Below are 20,251 nucleotides of genomic sequence, written 5' to 3'. Positions count from 1 at the left end.
CCTTTCCACAGCTGGTCATCCAGATGTCTCTCTGAGTCTGGCTGAGTAGGGGGACTGAAGGTGTGTGTGCGGGGGAGGTTGGTTTATGGGCTTTAGAAGGGAGGAAGTGTGTGCTGATTGGCCATGGTTGGGTCTGGAAAAAGCACCATGAGTTCTAAATCCCAAAGTAGACTCCACCTAGAACTGACAGCCTGGCCCCATGCTTCACGCCTTCCCTGGCTTGAAGGTGGGGCATCAATGGGGACTCACCCCTTTCTGCCCAGGAGCCTGTCTGCCTCCCACCATCATCAATCATGTTGTCCAAGGCACTCAGGCTGTTCTTGTGGAGGGGCGTCTGCAGGTCCATAGGGAGCTACCCTCAGCATCCCCTTGGCCTCCCTCTTGTGTTTGTCAGTGCCCAAAATCTGGAGGGGGCCAGGGTGGCAGAGGGCTGGCATGTCAGCATCACCCCAAGCATGGGCACACCTGGCCGGTCCTGACAGTGCCTGGGCTTGGCCTCAACCTTGCTCCAAAATTGGAGCAGGTGCCAGGAGTGGGGAAGAGTCCAGGCAGCAAGAGCAGGCACTTCCAAGACTGTGGGGCCATGGGGTAGGCTCTCCAGGGCCCCTAGAGCACAGGGATGCCTGGGTTCACAGCCATGGCTGGGTGGCTGCAGCTGCGCCTGGGAGGGTAGGGCTCTCACCCAACCAACTTGGAAGGGGGCGTGGTTCCTGCCTGCTCCTTGGAGTGTAACCCTGGCTGTGCCTCACCTACTGCAGCCAGTGTCTTTGCGGTGGCTGGTCCAGATGGGCCACACCTACAATCAAAATTATCTGGAGGTATGTAATTTATTACAATAAAATTGTTATTTATTAAAGGCATCAAATTTTGCTTTGAGACAGCCATTTGATATTTATCAGTTAAAATAGTTTGAACTCTTTCTCTAGAAAATTCAGTATACTTGGTATAACTTGTTTAGTATTATTAAAGATTAACTTTGATAGGAATTAACAATAAGGATAGTAGAACTGGACATCAATATTTACTTCTTTTCACACTCTGTTTAGTAAATTAAAAGAAGTGTGACATATAACAATTCACTTTTATTCTTACCAAAATTTAAATGGTGAACCATTTTTTACTATTTATCTTGCCACAGAAAACCACCAAACTCATTAACCATCTGGTAATTATGCCAAACAAACTATCATAAATCCATAATTATTAGTGCCACAACTCTCTTTAATATGGTTAAATTGTCTACTTTTTTTTTCCTTCATTTTTCCTTTTGGTTTCAAGAAATACAGAATTGTAATTAATTAGTCATGTTTGATCCTATGGATCGTATATGCGCCTCTTTGGCTTTTGGAATCTGATGACATACTAAAGAAACCTATGTTTGATAAAGGTGTTTTAAACCATAGAAAATTATTTCTGCTTCATCAAAGGAAAGGAATTTGAATATATCTGTGTATTTATATTTTCTGTGAAATAGTCACAAATATATTTTAATATACATAAAAAATTCACATATTTGTGATTGGAGACTAAAACTAATATGTAATTTTTGAATGGACACAATCATCCTATTAAAATGTATCACACACATATTTTCTTCTGCTAAAATCTATTTATAAGAACTTCTGAAGGAAATACAGGTACAGCTATGATTTCTCAATTTTCAAATTCCAACTGCAATTTTTTTTGTACATAGTAGTTTTCCAAAAAATATTTGCTGAATTAAGTTATATAATAATTAGATGAACCATGAAATTAACTTTTTAAAATTTTAATCTTATTTTGAAATCAATTAGTTGCCTAAAAAATACAGCAATTGCCAATTTTCAGTGTAAGTTTTATGTGTAAATCAAATACTCTTTAATGTAAATTCACTTGGTGAATTAAACGAGTAGTCTTATTTTATTTTCTACATATGGCAATAAAGTAACCTTAATTGTATCCCCAAATGGAATAAACAGATGTATTTTTAAAATTGAACTTGATGCTGTTGAGCAAACACTATTTGTGTTTGATAGATTGAAATCTATTATATTGAATGCATAGGCTTTTTCTGTTACTCGTTTAAATTTTCAATTGAACATGTGATCACTAACTGTGGTTTACCATCACATTTAGTATATCTGACATTGATTTTATCTAGAAAATAATCTAGATTTACCTTTCAAAAATAATTTGATCATAAATTATTGCTAGGTATTTTGAAAGGCAAACTATAATAAATTCTCACTACTCAAAATATATTTTTATTTATTTATCTATGGAATGACAAAGAAAAGTAGAAATCATAACAGGACTAAACAGGAAAAGGTGTGTGAGGTATTATATTCAAAATCAGTTCCAAAAGTTATGCAAAAGCTGGAACTATGAAAATTTTAATAAATTCTAATTTATTATTTAATAATATTTATTTAGTAAAATTATATTTTAGATTGATTCAATTTGTTAATAATATTTGAAATATCTGTAAGTATTTCAAAAATTCTGATTTGGAGAACTAAAGTACAAAAATACATAATTTTTAAAAATCCCAAGGAAATTTGAAATTCTAGTAATTTTATTTAAAACATGAACAAAGAAAAATATTTAGTAAGCAATTATAAGGGTTGTGATAGTTTAGGAGGTCATCAGAAAAAGATTTCATTATTATGAGATGAAATTGTAAAAAAAACTTACATGTGAATATAGGAAAAGGCCTACTAATTTGATAGATAAAATATAATTTTAAAATTATGACATAATTACCAATAAGAATACTTTACATTAAAAAATCAAAATAGGTTGATGTTTTAAATTTGAATCTCTCCATGTTGTGAAGTAATAGTCATAAATTTAGAGTATTACATGTTCCATCTTTTATTTTTGAAAATATAATCTCTATTTAATAAAATGTCACCTAAACTACAGCTGTTAAAATACCAACATCATTTTCCAAGCTGTAAAACTAATTAACTTAAAGCTAAGTTGATTAATGATAGTTGAAAATGGTTATTGTACAATCAATATCACTACCCTGTAACCATCATAAGTTACCTAACTTCTCTTAGTCTTTATTTTGGAGTTTTTTATCTAAGCATATAAGAAAATAGCTTCGGTCCTTCCTCAATATGATACCAGTATGGATTACTTATCTCAAATATTTTCTTTAACAATATTATAGGATATTGTGGTCCCTAAGAATATATAATTTAAAATAATTCACTTTTACTGATTTTCCTGCAATCTTTTTAAAAAGAAACTTGAAAATGTCAGGAATCAAACATTAAAGCTTACTAATCTTTTAACAAATAATTAGTGTGAATTAATTATGCTCAGTTCAAGGTAGAAAGAGTAATAAAGTTTAAGTAAATAGTAAGGGCAAGAATATGAAACACTTCAAAAATATGGAGATAATGACCAAGGAGAATCAAGTCTGGGAAAAAAAAATCATATAAGATTAAAGGGAAATTTGGAGCTGGAGGGTGGGAAAGTTGTGGGGATGGATGAGGACTCGGTAAGGCAAAGGCAGAGAGCACTATGGAAAAAAAAATGCCTGGAACAGGTTTTCACATATTAAAAACAAACCATCTTTGTGTCTCAGTGCTTTGTTTTATAAATCATTTCCTAAATTCTGTGTGATCTACAGATTAAAAAAGTTATGTATAATGTCTTTGCTTATTTCTGTAGTCCTCTGCTGTGTGAGTCTAATTTGAATTTTAGTGTAATTTCAACATAGCTTTTACAGTTTAATAAAACTTACATGCATTAAAATGCTATTAAAGTGTTACACATGGTTAATAATACTTATGGATTTCTGAAAGCAGTCATTATTACACTGAACAAAGTCATTAATGTCTTTAAACTTTGCATCAGGAAATAAAATACAAAATAGATGTCTAACTGCAAGAATAGTCATGATATCTGACTATAAATATTTCTTCTCTTTTTACCATATATTTTTTTTCTTTTGTATTTCATATTTCAAATAAAATATACTGTAATAAAAATAAATGAGCAATGCATTGGATTCTGGTATTGACCTTCCCACTGATTGTGACTTCAGCTTTGATGACTGACAGAGTACAAACCTCCTTAGGCCTTTGCCTTGTCACCTATATAATAACTAGGACACTAAAGATAATCTCTGTAATCTCCCTCAGCCCTAAAACTCAATTGAGTTTACAGCTAGAAATGAAATCATCAGGTATTATATTTTCTGAACAAAAATATTTTCAATTATTTTAAATAACATATATAGTTTGGGAATGGCAGAGACTTTGAAAATCTTATCTATTATTTGTCATGTAACTTTTCTCTACTTCAGATGTGCATATTATTAAATTGGCATTTCTTCATTAAGTAATATAAAGTCAATCACTTAAATGTTTGGATTGCCTAAAACATACATTACTAGAAATAAGTTTAGGTGTTTAAAATGTCCATTCACTTCTCTATAAATTACCTGAAGTATGGTTATAGAATGATATGTTACTACACACCTAACATCTAAGTAACTGTTTATCTAAAAGAAATACTAACTTATTTTGCTTGAAATAGTTAACTTTTATTTTATTTCAGTATGCAAAGCATACTGCCTATGTATTTGTCCACAGTAATAAGGAGACTATATGTCAGTGGTTCATTCATTTTACTATCCAGAGTCACATTCCAAACAGTCAGGCTTAAGTCCTTCCTCCCCTTCCTTCTCCCTCCGTCCTTCCCTTACTTCCTTCCTCCCTCCCTCCTTCCTCCCTCCCTCCCTCCTTCCCTCCTTCCTCCCTCCCTCCTTCCTTCCTCCCTCCCTCCTTCCTTCCTCCCTCCTTCCTTCCTCCTTTCCCTTTTTCCCTTCTTCCCTTCCTTTCCCTTCCCTTCCTCCCTTCCCTTCTTCCCTTCCCTTCTTCCCTTCCCTTCTTCCCTTTCCTTCCCTTCCCTTCCTGTTTAAATAATCTACCTATGATCACGATATAGCACACTAAGGATTTACAGTATAAAACATGCTTTGGAAGAATTATATTTTCAACTGGCACACTGAAGCAAGGGGACACTGATGTAGACAATGTCATATGGTAGCAACATCAGAGTTTATCACATTAATTAGCATTTTATGGTAACAATTCAATTAGGCTTATAGTTTTCATTGAACTTTAAAACATTTTTATAGTTATATAACAGCAATAAACATAATGGGTTTATAACTAGCTTTATATTTGTATATATCAAATATATAATTTAACTGAGACAACATGAGATTTATTTTGCTTTGAAAGGAGTCCATATATAAATCAACTTATAAATTTACAGATCTGTTGCATAGAAAATAAATTCCTAACAGGTTCAGTGTTTCTAAATGTGCCTGAGAACATTAGACAAGACCACTGAACTCAAAGTGTAAAAAATTATATCTAATCTGGGTTTCTTGGTAATTTTTTTTTCTTTCTTCATCAAAATACAACTCTTCTGTGTTGATATCTGTGCTAACTACCATAACAAATTTATCCTTGCCAGAAAACAAAGAATCTACCTATCTTTCAAAATTTAGTTACTGCATCAGCAAGATTTTTTTAAATGAATACTGGCTATCTTAATTATGTACCATTGTCTTAGTTCTAAAATAATTTAAAATAATAAAATGTTTTCATGAGAAAAATCAGCAATGAACAAAGTATAAATCTGATACGACTCTGACCTGGAGAGGTCCAATACTCAAAATTTAATAGTAGAGGAAGATATTTAAATAGACTCACACTTGTGTAGTAATTTGACCCTTAGACCCTGGCAACCACAACACATGTAGTAAAAATAGGCTTTCATGGGTGTTCCTGTGCATTAATGCTTGCCTCTGCCCAGACATTTAATGGTTCAGCCTTATTTCAAATAGTCTTAAAGACACAGAAATAATTCAATAAACAAGAGTCTGGCAAATAGAGTTAGGATATGAAAGTGGTCTTCGGCTATATCTGGGTAACAACCACAAAGATCAATAAAGCCGGGATACAAAATGCTAGAAACTGACACACTGAGTCAACTTAATTCTGTAACAATAAAAAGATGAGTTCAGCTATATGAACTTTGAAAAAAATCAAACTCTTGGAATAAACTAACTACTCTGTAAACAGAATATAATAATATGGCTTTTTAAGTGGGCGTTACATTTACGATGAAAGAAAATAATGAAAAACTAAGGCACATTGAAAAGTAAAAGATTAAAATACAAAAATTTCAGAAAAACTGGATAAAAGTTTGAGAAGTAAATAAAAATGTGAGAAGGAACAAAAATATAAAAACTGAAAAAAGTGAAATACATGAAGGACAGAGTTTTAAGTAGTGTTACTCACAATAGCAAGGATATAGAATCAACCTACATGCCCATCAACAGCAGATCGATAAAAGAAAATGTGGTACATATACACCACACCACAGAGTACTATGCAGCCACAAAAAATAATGAAATTATGCCCTTTGCAGAAACATGAGTGGAGCTGGAAGCCATGATCCTAAATGACCCAACACAAGAACAGAAAACCAAACACCATACGTTCTCCATATAGGTGGGAGCTAAACATTGAATACACATGATCATAAAGGTGGGAACAACAGACAATGGGGATCACTAGATGCAGAAGGGAGAAAAGGAGCTGAAGAACCTCTTATTGGGTGCTGTACTTACAGCCTGGGTGATGGGATTTTTGGGATCCCAAGCCTCAGCATCAAGTAATTTACCCCTATAACATACCTGTGTATGTGTCCTTTAATCTATAATAAATGTTGAAAATGTTGAAATTTTTAAAAAAGGAAGCAAAAAATTTCATCAAAGAAAATTTTTTAAGAAGTGTGATATACAATATGTAAGCAATATTGCTACCCGAAGTAGAATGCAGAATGAGTGAATCAGTATCAATCTGCATAAGACAAATAGAATAATTTTAAAAATTCCCCTGACTTGAAGAAATAAATAACAGAAACGTATGACACCACGTATTTTGAATAAACACTTAAAACTCCAGAAATAAAAACAGAAGGGAATTAAATTATAAGTTCTCTATATGTCAGTCATTGGAATAAATCTTTTCTACATGGTTTTTAATTAAATAAAAGTCATGTTAACTTCTGTGAAAGAAATGAATCAACTGAATTTATAACATATAGCATTCATGAAAAAAGACCATTCCTTGGTTTAATTTTGGCAATGATGGAGATGAAAGCAAACTTGACAGCACTTACTATATCATCCTCAGTCAAAGATAAGATCTAAGAAATTTACATTTCACCAAGTTAAAATTAATATGTGAATCTTACAACACAACAAAATATTTTAGGTTGGCAATTAAAAAAATTACAGGCAATTTTAAAGGGTAGCACAGTCTTTACCTTTTTTGTTTATTTGTGTAATGTCATTCAGCATTAAATTTCAATTGGAAAAAATAATTCTAAAATAATTATAAGAGCAAGCCTATGGAATATTCTGCAGGTCATTAAAGGCTGAAATATTTAATAAAATAGTTTTCCTTGCAAGTAAGACCTCAGGATAAATACCCTTAAGGTGCAAAGTTATAAAGTTGAGTAATTTTCCCAATTAAAGTCAAACAGACCTTAGCAAAATCATTAACAAACCAGCAACAAGAATGAAGACATTAACTTTTACTATGATTGGCATAAACTTTGAAGCAAAAATAGTATAAAGATAATAACAACAAAATATTTTACCAGGTTTTTAAGAGTGACATGATTCTTTTTGATTACATTTAGAGAACACAAAATAGAACTCAGAACCATAAGTTCAATTTTCTTCTTTAAATATCAAATAATAATTTTACTATGATTTTACATAAACATATTATGGATTAACCCTTAACCCATGAACAAATCTGATAATTTGACTTGAAAAGCACTACCTTCTATCCTAGAATATGAGTTTTCTTTGGTAAGTAAACTATCTAAGGACTGTGTTGACTTGGCACCAGCTCTGACTTCTCATAGTGTAGCGTGGAGTCCCAGTAGAAACTGCACCTCCCAAGGCATTACCATTGACAGATCTTCAGGGGCTTTTAAACACATTGAATCAGCAATGATAATTTTGGAGATAGATGACTCCTATTTAAATACAGTTTGAATAACTTTATAGCAGTAATGAATGCCTATGCTTATCCCTGGGAAATACGCCAGGAAAAGAAGCAGGCATCTTCAGCCTGAATTCCACTGGCTTCATGCTGTAAAAAAAAAAAAAAAAAAATCAGTCTAGCTAGCCTGTGGATAACTTTTCCCTAAAAGGAATATTTATAAAGGAGCTTGCTATGGTTTAGATGTCCATACCAAAACTCATGTTGGAACCTTAGTGCAGCAATGTTGGGAGGTGGTGCCTGTACACAGTGAATAGACCTTTAAAATAGATTAAAGTCTTTCTCATGAGACTGGATTTGTTCTCTCGAGAAAAGATTAGTTCTGGGTACAGTGGGTGTCAGAAAGCAAGGTTGCCTCTCCCGTTTGGTCCTTCTTGCATTCCAGCTTCCACATTCACATCTCTGCCATCCTATGGTGCAGCATGAAACCCTCATCAGAAGCCAAACAGATGCCTATGCCATGCTCTTGGGCTTTTCAGCCACTTGAAGCATAAGCCAAATAAACCTCTTTTCTAGTCTCTGTTATTCTGTTATAGCAACACTAAATGGACTAAGAGCTCTTACAGTGCTTGATTTAACAAATACTAACAGATTGTAAAAATACACATTTTAGGTTTATGTTTACTTATTTTGATAATCAATTTTTTATTGAACAAAATGTATTTCCATGAATTGAATCCTGATTTTTAACACTGTATCCATCAGAAATATACGTTCAATTTATGATTAATGACTTAGTCCAGGCAATTATTAGGTTATAACCCTGAGAATCCTTGTAGCAGTCATTTTAATAATTTTGTTTTATATAATGTCCATTTGTATAAAAAACATGTTTACTATATTTTATCAATCTACAAAAGTACGATAAACAGAAAGTATGTTCAAAACACAAGATATGAGAAAGAAGGATTTAAAATACACACACACACACACACAGGTACACACACATGTCTGATGCATGTGTATATCAAACAAAAATGGCATGTTAGGCAATGTGTAATAACTAATATCTATGTCATAATAATAAATAAACATTGTTTGCCTATGCTAAATGTAAGTTAATATTCTTGAACTTATATGAAATTAGCCTTTATGTATGTCTTACTAGAGATATACACCAAATAAAAAATACAGTAGATATCAAAATATATAAGTAGGCAAAACATGCCCTAGATATTGAACATAGAAAATACGGAAGTGACAGTATTGTATAGAAGGCAGAATATATTAGTGTCTTAAAAAGAAATAATAAAATATAGAAATGATAAGTATACTTTACTAGTAAATAACTATATATCAAGATATACATGATAAACCTGTCAGTAATTTACGATATATGACAGAAATGCAGCTCACAAATTTTAACTTAACATCATCCTAGCACAAATGAGACTGAAAGGAGGTAAAGTATGTGTGTATATTTTTTAATACCTGGGTTCGGTTATTATTTTACAAGTTGAACAGATAGTGACTAAATTCTCATATGACCAATCCATTGGATATATTATATAATCAGAAATAACAAAGGAAAAAAATTCATCTCCTAAAAAGTTTAAAACTATACCTTTAAAAAGTGGTTCAAAAATATAGTGATAGAATAATTTGCTTTTATAACTCAAATAAAATTTTTATAACCTATTAAGATCTCAGGAGATAGGCATAGTAGTAACAGAAATGAATCTCTGGCTAGGAATTATTCTATAAATGTGAAATATTAGTAAATCATTCATTTGGTATAAAATATTTGAGAAAAAGAATAAAAACCCACTTTGAGAAAGGAGAAGAGATAAAAAAAAATTATAAAATGAGGGATGATTTAACTGGGAAAGCAAAACATGGGAGTGATATGAATATATGATATTTGGAAAATATAAACAATGCCATTTTGTAACTGTTATTTTCTAAGTTGTGCTTATATATATATATAAGATAAAATCTTACTTCAAAACTTAGTATTTACATTGCAGAGTGCATTACTAGTGGGATGTTTATAAGCTCTCCTAAATGTATATTTACTTACTTGTGGGTAAATAAATACTGACCTGCAGTCAAAAGTATGTCCAGGCCCATCAACACAGATCCCTCCATTAAGACAGATGACTGAATTAAGTTCAGGCTCAGCACAATTATCAATGCTTTTTTCACAGTATGCACCAGTGTATCCACGTGGGCAAATGCAAGTAAATCCATGTGCTGACTTCTGACAGAAGCCTTCATTCATACAAGGGATTGATGTGCAGTCCTAGATTAAGAAATAGAGAATCAAATTTGATTATCAGTATAAGGATGACCATTTTAATATAATTATATTTTTATTTAAACATAATCTAAAAAACTGATGTGCAAACTTGTTTGACATTTCCTTCCTCTGTTAATTGAAATATATGTTTATGACAGTAAGCGGTTTTTTACCTTTTATTACCAGAAAGACTCTGTCAAATATTTTATTGCTGATTTACCAAGAAATAAAATCATTATTAATCTTTATAAAAAGATGTACCATGTCAGAGAACTGCCCCTGCCCCCAATAATGGTGCTAAAGCAAATTTCCTCTGCAGATAACAGAATTCACTGGCCCTTAGTGTCTACCATACCTCTCAGTTTTCCCAAAACAGCCCCAGTTCAACTGCTCTCCTACGGTAATGATTAATAGTACTTCCATTAAATTTCAAAGGATTTCTGGGTTTGATCACATACTTAGAACAAACATTTCACAATGCATTTATATTCATGTAAAATAGCTAAAACATCTGTAATAGCTGAAGTTTGAATCCAATCATAATCTTTTAATTACCTACTTTTTCCCATGCATTTGTCCAAATGTATGTCCAGCATTTCTGACACCTATAGCTGCAGAAGTGCAGATGTCTTGTAGAGTTAGAGGAATCTGGATAATACCTGTTACTTTTTAAGCTTAAAAATATTTTAAAATTTCTCATAGTTTTACTTACTTATTCAACAAATGGTATTTTATTTATTGTAACTACATGGATGCACAAAATGGTGTTAATATCACCCACCTCATATGGTGTGCTATGAGAGTTAAATAAAATAGTGGCACTGTGTCTTAAACGTCATATGTGATCAGTAAATATTATCTTTCTTTCTTCTCCACTCTGAAGGCCAAGGGCTCAGTCAGCCTCTATTTCAATCTTTTGGCACTTAATTTGAACAAGAAATATGTTTCTCTGTATATTTAGCTTCTACCATATCATACCATATGCTTTTAAGTTTACAGTTTAGGGTTTATATATATACTTACAGTGTGGAAAACACATGTCATAGTACCACAAACATGGTATGACATTTTTTTCATAATGTAAACTGAAAAGATTTGCACCCATAATTCTGAGAACTAATTTATGGAAAGTTATGACATCATTAGTAAAACTGTTTATTTTCAAGAGTTTTACCTAAAGATAATATCTTAATGAACCTAAACCAACTTGAATCATTTTGCACTCTAGGTCTTGAGTTCTTCCATTCTCAAGGATAATTGCATATGCAAACATAAAATACTTCTTCAGCGTTTTACCTTGAAAAGTGACAATTTTCTAGAATTATTGTTCATTAATTGACACCTATGCTTACAAATATTTAGTGACTTTTTAAAAAAGTATTAACAACAAAAACTCATACCGACAAGACTATTATGGAAGCCATTGCATTAATATCATGTATCCACTGGAAAATTAGATGATGTTAAAAATCATCAGAGAGATTAATTAGCATCATCCACAATTAGAAATGAATTGTGCACTTCAGTATAATATTCCAGTCATGCCTGGAACTTAGATAGTGATCTTGTACACCCCCACCCCCTACAAGTGATAGAACTAAGTATGTTTTTATAAACAAATCCTTTGATATTTGTTCCACTTTTGCTGAAAATATGAACTTGTTAAGAAAAACCAAGGGCACATAGTAGACTATCCTGTAGGTATTGCAGTTTTATTTATGGAATAGAAATGCAGAATTCCACAGGGAGTGGCATGGAAACATGTTTCTCCCTTAGCTCTGTTTCTAGATATGTATAGAATGATTTATTAGAGAACATTACATACACTAATTGAATTGTATCTCCCATGGGAAGATAGGGATAGTTTTTAGACTGCCAAAAGTTCTGTCTCCAGGGTTTCAAGAATCTTTTAGTAAATTAATTAGAAAGCTTAATGGGAAATACAACGGCAATTTCTTTTTAGAGGAAATCAAATTGTCATTTAAAGTTCTTGATCTTTCCTGGTTTAAAAATTTAAAAGGATGCCTTTCCTTTTGTTCATCATTTATATTGCTTTGCTATATTCTATTTAATATAATAAAGTGCTTTCCCAAAGAGTTCACTAAAGTAATTTCAAAAATAAAAGATATAAAAGGTTGAGTATTTAGAGAAAGAGATGGAAGCTGGGAGGAATCCTGCAGACCAGGGCAATCTAGACAACAGAGCTTGACCCTAGTGATATATTCATTCAACTTGTACTGAAAATATTATGCCAGGAAATGTACAGGAGCATGAAAGGAACAGGGCAGTGATATATTCATTGTGAAATTCTTAGACAGGGCAAAGTACTAACTGGGCTAGTAAATGTGACAGTTATCTCACTGACTCAGTTAGTTGTGTTCTCTCTGAGGGATGTGGTTTAGATCCACAGGGTTGTCCTGTGATCTCTTAACTGCCTAGAAAAGGAAATTACCCAATGTCATCTTTATCATAACATTTCTCTCATGGCATCACGTTTTATTTTTTAGCATTGGTGTTTTGGGTAGTGGAATACTTTCCTCAATTAAGATCTTGGAGAAAAGGAAACAGATACAGAGAGAACTACTATTTGAAGAGTGGGAACAGAACACGGTACCTACTAAGTCCCTACCATTCCCTCTGCAAAGGCCTATTAACCTTCACAGAATTCCATGAACTTTGTCCAGTTCTGAATAAAAACTGCTAGTGTAGTCCAGTGTTTTTAAATGCGTATATTCAAAATCTCATTAATTATATGGGCTTTTACTTTGCAAGCTGCAGGATTGGGCAATCCAAAAGACTGAGAACTTTGATGAGACGTAACTACGGAGTCTGTAGCATTGTAAGTGACATGTGGTTGCTGTTGGTAGTAAAAAGAGTCTGGAAAAGGAAATGCAACTTCTCTTACCCACACTTGTTTTGCTCTTCTGATCTAGGTTTGGGCTCACTTTTGCATGAGTCGTGATAGGCTTTCCCTAACTTAGGGATTCAAGATTTATGGAGGAGGGCAAATAATGGAATAGCTAGAGAACAAATACCTAGAGAACATAATGGCATTTATTTAAACAAAAGATACATATACCAATAAGTAATAATCACATTTTGTCAGAACACATACGTAGGAAAATATTTCTAATAAACTCACAAGTATGGCAGGGCACACACAAACAAATGAGCAAGAGGGTGTCTTAAAAGTAGTGCTGATTATTTTCTGCTATGAAATAGCTAGAATGAACTCAAACTTCTGTACCTAAAACACAGAAAGAATTTTTAAGAGCAATAGACTTAAAATATCTTAAATATCCAAAAAAGGATACTAATTAAATAAATATGGTATTTCCACACAATAGAATATTAATAAGAAGAAAGTAGAACAACATATGGTAGTATAGAATATATATATATAATTATATATAAAGTAGAATAATTTTCTATGATTGATTAAGTGGAAAAGCAAGGTACTCTGTGTGTGTGTAATGAATGTTCCCATTTTGCAAGATCTTGTTTATTTTAAAGATTTGTTTCTAATTAAAGGATATCGATATTCTCTGAAATAATTTGTAGGAAAAAGCTGACCATTTGTTGAGGGAGATGGACTCCAACTCAAACCCTCTCCTGGAAAGCATTCTGATGGTTCAATCATTTAATTTCAAATAAAAAGAATGAGAAGAACTTGTTAAATAAGTCCCTTTTAAACCTGTCAAAAATCACAGAACCTTTAGAGTCTGTAATCAAGTAAATTTGGATACATGAAAATAATTTTCTGAATGCCAGAATCCACTATGTACTACTGAAAGAATAACAAAAAATAGAAAAATATACATGATATACATGGCAGACAAAATGTAAATTATATTAAATAAAAAGCTCATAAATTACAGTCCACATTCAGAGAAACACAAATACATGCACTCATGTGTGCGTACTCAGTTTTTTACATGCAGGGGATACATGTGCAGCCTTGTTACACGGGTGTATTGCACTTGGGTAGTGAGCATAGCATACAATAGGTCATTTTTTCGAACCATTCTCCTCTCCCTCCACCCTCTTCTAGTCCACAGTGTCTATTATTCCCATGTTTATCTCCATAGGTGTTGAATGTTTAGCTGTCACTTATAAGTGAGAACATATGGTATTTGTTTTTCTGTTCCTGCATTAATTACCTTAGTTTTATGGCCTCCAGCTGCATCCATGTTGCTGTGAAGGACATGACTCATTTTTATCACTCTGTAGTTTTCTATGGTGTATATGTACCATATTTTCTTTATCCAATCCACCACTGATGGTCACCTGTGTTGATTCCATGTCTTTGCTATTTATACACAGTTTTTTAATTCTTTCCTTTTTATTTAGAGAACTTACATGAGTCCTTGCTTTATGTTAAGTCTGCTCATAGCAATATATTCACTACGAGTTAAAGCACGAATTCTCTTATTTCTACTTCATCTGAGAAAGTCACGATTTTTTAATTCTGTAATTAGTTTTTCCATTTCAGTACATAACATATATTTATAATTTGAAATCTTAAAAATAATACTGCTTCCATGTACATATACATGGTGCATGAGAAAGATACATGCCATCCTCCTAAGTCTTATCAAACTTGAAAGAAAAATATCTGCTTTCTATGCCCTACTCACTTTCCTTTTCTGTTTGTGTGTGCATATCCAGAACTTAAATTACATTTTTTTCACTAGTCATGGCATATGTTCTCTCCCCAGGCATGCATTTGCTCTTCTCCAGCATTAATTCAAATTTTTAAAGCTTCCTTCTAATTGTCACTTGGACAAAAAACAAAACAAAGTGTATTAGCTTTCTCTAGAGAAACAGGACGAATAGGATAGAAGTATATGTGAAAGGGAGTTTATTAAGGAGTACTGACTCACACTATCACAAGGTGAAGTCCTACAATAGGCCGTCTGCAAGGTGAGGAGCAAGGAAGCCAGTCCGAGTCCCAAAACCTCAAAAGTAGGGAAGCCGACAGTGCAGCCTTCCGTCTGTGGCTGAAGGCCCGAAAGCCCCTGACAAACCACTGGTGGAAGGTCCAAGAGTCCAAAAGCTGAAGAACTTGGAGTCAAATGTTTGAGGGCGGGAAGCACCCGGCATGGGAGAAAAATGGAGGCCGGGAGACTCAGCCAGTCTAGTTCTTCCACGTTCTTCTGGCTGCTTTATTCTAGCTGAGCTGGCAGCTGATTAGATTGTACCCACTCAAATTGAGAGTGGGTCTGTCTTTCCCAGTTCACTGACTCAAATATTAATCTCCTTTGGCAATACTCTCACAGACACACCCAGGAATAATATTTTGCATCCTTCAGTCCAATGAAGTTGACACTCAATATTAACCATCACAGCAATTTTGCTTGTCTTGTTGCCCATCCAGCCCTAACATAAACTATATTATTTCCACTCCTAAGGAGGTTCACATGTAACACCTTGCCCTATATTGACCCGAGTGCTCTTTTCAGTTAGTACTGCCTATCTTTCTCCATTTTTCTTGCCTCTTTAGCCTTGAGAAACAGTTCATGAATCTCCTGCAGAGTGTGTTATCTAAGCATTGCACCATAGAGAAAACTAAAATAAATAGGTCAGCTAGTAAGTAAGATAGAGAGAGATGTAGATCACTTTCCATGTGGAGCTGGTCAGGTAGGAAATATATCTAATGATTATTATATCTCAATTTCTTATAGACGTTCAATATCTAAGATTTACAGAATGAATGAGCAAAATTACATATAGAGTACACTTAATGTATTAGTGAAACATGACAAAATTTTAAAAAATGTATTAAACTATAACAATTATTCTAGATAGTACTGGTGCAAATGAAATAAAAAGTAAAGAAACAGAATAGTCCAAAAACTAACCCATATATAGAAATCTATTATATGAAAAGTGGAGCATTCCAAATCAAGAAAGAATTAACAGGCCCTTTGATAAAATTTCTTGGAAAAAATGATTATACTTAAAAGAAACCATTAAGTTAGATTCCTAGCTTTTATCAATCGTAATATATTCACTATGAGTCAAAGCACTAAAAGTATCATGAATTCTATAATTGTAGATGAGAATATAAAAATATATTTAAAATATTACAGTGGGAAGGATTTCTTTGGAGAGCAGCAAAGCCCAGTTAGGAAGAAGAAGGTAAAGAAAAATATGAAAATCTCACAATTCATAAGCTGTATAAAGTAAGAGTGTCCAGACTTTATAAAAGATTTGCATTTTTTCAGAAGCTAGTAGATTTTATCTACAATTTAAAATAAGACATACAAATCAAAAAGTAAAGGGCAAGTAATCAAAAAGTAAAAGGGCTATAAGTAGGCAAGGCACAAAGAACTACAAATGGCAAATAATAGCATGCAAAGGTGTTCAATCTTGATAGTAACCTAGGAAAATATAAATTAAAATAATGACAAATTACATTTTCCTCATGAAATTAGTCAACACTTTGTAAAAAGTGATTTCATTTAATAGGATCTAGGTAAGCAGTGTGTTCATACTCTCATCAGGTAAGTGTGGTCTTCAGTGTTTATTTGGAATACTTTATAGCTATTAAAAAGAATGAATCAGGACTCTTTGCATTTTAATGGAATGATTCCTAAGATATACTTCTAAGACAAAAAAGTCATTGAGTATAATGAGTTTGCTCTTATGTTAAAATAACAATATTAGGAAAAAATCTAGAATCACATAGGTAGAATTTTAAGAATTGCTCTCATAATATTGGCCATGTATGTATATATGTATGCATGCATATATACATACATATGTCAAAAATGTCTATTTACTGATATTTTAATACAAAACTAAGAATATGATATTTGTACTAGTAAGAAATATGGTTTTAGACATTACTTCAGGCAATATTTGCGGTAATGCAAACAAGATGTATGGTTCATTCATTCTCTACTAGGGAATTTATTTATTACATTTCCTTTTCCACATCAAGAATAGCTTTCACTATCCAGAACAAAATAAACACAATATCAACAGATAATTATGCTTTTTAAAACTGTGTGTCAGAAAATGTGCTAATTGTTTTACATGCATTATCTCATTTAATTCTTGCAATAACCTGAGGTAGTTACTGTGATAATTTTTATTGAATAGTCAAAATAATTTCAAAATAAATGTAAATTGAGAACACACAGTAGGTAAGTAGCAATATAGAGTTTCAATCTTGGTTCTCCGTGAATGCATTTAACTACTCCATCACCCCTCTCTGGAAGGGCCACTTACTGAATAGTTACTGTGTTTCATGTGCATTCTCACGCATGACCCTGTGATGTCAGAACTAGTATAGCTATGTTTTACTGACGAGGGAGAGAGACACAAAGAATGTAATAAAATACCCATGGTTTCACAATGACAAAGGCTTTTAGTTTGTATGCTTCCTACCTTTACCATGTTATTGTCAATCAAAAATGATTCGGAAGAACTCCCCAGTATTCCAAAAGGCTCACAAAATTCTCATCCACCAAGAACGGTCACAATTCTCAGTCAACCAACATTTTTCAACAAATGAGGCATCCCATGTAAAATACCATATGTCAATCACACCACATGAGACTCCTGAAGATTGAAAGACATATCCTGAGAATATTAAAGGTGTTGCCCACGTCTTGATATATACATCCAGTATTTATATTATCCTTGTGATAACTGAATTAATTGAATCCTATGTCATCCCTACAGATCCACAGATACCTCTGTCTCCTAAGACCAGGGAGGACGAGGCAGATGGTAAAATTTAAGCCATCTGAGCAACTGTTGATAATGGATACTTCTAGGATTTAGTTTGGTGGGGCGGTCGGCGGGAGGGAGGAGAATCGTGGAATTTTTTAACAACAAGAGACAAAGAAGGAAAAGGTGGGGGAGAAAAAAGCCTTGATTTGTAGTTTTGTTTGGAGCAGCCAAAGAATTACACAGAGGAAAGATGAGAGAACAGTTAAATCGTTAACAACTGTGGAAGAAATGACTCTGAAACCTACAGCAAGCAACTTGATTTTTCTTTTAAATTAAATTTTTGTCATATAACTTGAATAAAATTATAAGACTTACATTAATTTTGATCTTACATTGTGTGCTAGTCCCATCTGCATCACATGAACATGGATATTCATTAATAAGTTCTGTGCACCTGAAACAGAATTAGAATTACATTTTCAAATAAGTAGATGTTAAAGCATAACTTCAAGGGAGTTTCACCATTTAAACTTTTCTTTCCTAGTTCAGGTGAAAAAAGCACTCCCATGAGAAATACAAAGCAGAGTTTATTCCTGGGTTTCTTATCCTTGAAGGTGACTGGACTGAAAAAATGGATCAATTTTCATTTTTGCCATTTTCCCCATGGCAATGAAAAGAATGAACAGTTTTAAAAGATAAAAAGTATGTAGGGCTTACGTGAGAAACTGAAGTTAGCTATGGCCAGCCTGCATTGCAATGAGCTGCCAACCTTCTTTCTCCCTTCCCTGCTTACAAAGTAGGTGGCAGGATTAGAAAAGAAAACTAACGTCGAAGCAAGCAGCATGATGCATCTGTGATACATTCTTCTTTGCCACCTGCATCTCCTAGAAATACCTTCACTCTAGATGTGTATTAACCAATATTTTATCCATGATCAGAGCAGTTATTATACAGATTCATAGAGTCATAAAATACTTTTCATACACATAGGGCTGAAAGAACCAGTTTACTTAGGAACATTTTAAATACTGTGTGGTATTATCTCTCCATAGAGCAAATAATAGAATGTCTCATCATCTTACCTGCTAGTTCTATTACCATGAGCAGTTACCTTTAAGTATATTAAAGTCTCATTAATCCACATTTATAGAAAATTACTTTATGCTAATGAACAGAAATAAAAGAAGGGCAGAGATAATGTATCAGTACATTGCATTAGCTAAAACTGGCAGCATCTGTCATCTTAAATGTACTTAGCTCTTGTTTTATGAAAGAGCATAATTAAAATTATCTTTATCAACTTTCCCTTGACGTTAAGTCTTAAATATTGTGAGTTAAATATACTTTCATAAAGCTAATAATAAAAAAAAATAGCTACCTTCCTTGTAGACAAGGATTTGAAAGGCAATCATTGGCGTTTGTTTCACAGTGTGTTCCAAAAAACCCACTCTTGCAGTCACAGGTATAATGATTGATGCCATCGATACAAACTCTATCATGGAGACAGGGCTCTGATAGGCATTCATCTAGATTTATTTCACAGTTGATGCCTGTGTTGGAACAGACAAGGCAAAACATGAAACCATTTAAATACAAAACTCTTAAAACTTTGTTCATTATGGTAAACATCACCAAGAAATGAAGACCTCTCTCTATAATGATAACTTCGTATTTGGTAGCAAAAGAAAATATATTTCAAGGTTAAATATATTTAGGTCTATGAATGTTCAGATTACTAATTTAATGTGAATGACAAAAACAAAGCACAAGCTTAATCTACTGAGGAGATTGTTTTTAGTGTGATGTTTGTTGAGAATATTAGTGAAGTAATGAATTATATCAAGTTGTCACTGTGAATACTAATTCATAATTTTTTTGGTAATGGTCTTTGAGAGTCAAACATTTATTACCTACAAGAATTAAGAATGAGTTTGAAGTTTTCTAAATTTGGCTTTAGTGAGTCTATTAATGGGCTCCCTGAGATTTCTAAATGAAATCTAACTTTGGCTAAATACCTGGGATTTTCAAAGGCCAAGTAGCGAATATTTTTTAAGCACCTACCAGGAACCACCGCTATGCTCAACTAGAGGTACCAAGCCAAAAAATAAACTTCCTGTTAACCCAAAAACGTTTTTAGGGAGGTAATAATTTACAGATAGAAAACACCGAGATGATAACATAAGCAGAGCTTAATGGAAAGCAAGATTGTGTTTCGTACGTTTGAAATATCTGGAAA

At 33.1% G+C, this 20,251-nt stretch overlaps 1 protein-coding gene across 1 annotated transcript in view; it reads right to left on the bottom strand.

Annotated features, from left to right (window-relative positions):
* Positions 1-5,370: 5,370 nt before the first annotated feature.
* The window catches only part of LOC129144370 (protein eyes shut homolog), a 494,497-nt gene continuing 479,616 nt past the window's right edge, over positions 5,371-20,251 (bottom strand). Inside the window, exons 11-14 of the mRNA XM_063813140.1 lie at positions 19,394-19,565; positions 18,391-18,469; positions 10,136-10,335; positions 5,371-8,183 (exon numbers count right to left, since the gene is read on the bottom strand). Of these exons, the coding sequence (XP_063669210.1) occupies positions 8,093-8,183; positions 10,136-10,335; positions 18,391-18,469; positions 19,394-19,565 (542 nt within the window). The 3' untranslated portion in view covers positions 5,371-8,092. The remainder of the gene's footprint in view (positions 8,184-10,135; positions 10,336-18,390; positions 18,470-19,393; positions 19,566-20,251) is intronic.

Source organism: Pan troglodytes, chromosome 5 (genome assembly GCF_028858775.2).
Source record: "Pan troglodytes isolate AG18354 chromosome 5, NHGRI_mPanTro3-v2.0_pri, whole genome shotgun sequence".
In the NCBI taxonomy this organism is placed as follows: domain Eukaryota; kingdom Metazoa; phylum Chordata; class Mammalia; order Primates; family Hominidae; genus Pan; species Pan troglodytes.
The sequence above is the reverse complement of the archived record's forward strand: the minus strand, read 5'-3'. Positions and strand labels throughout refer to the sequence as shown.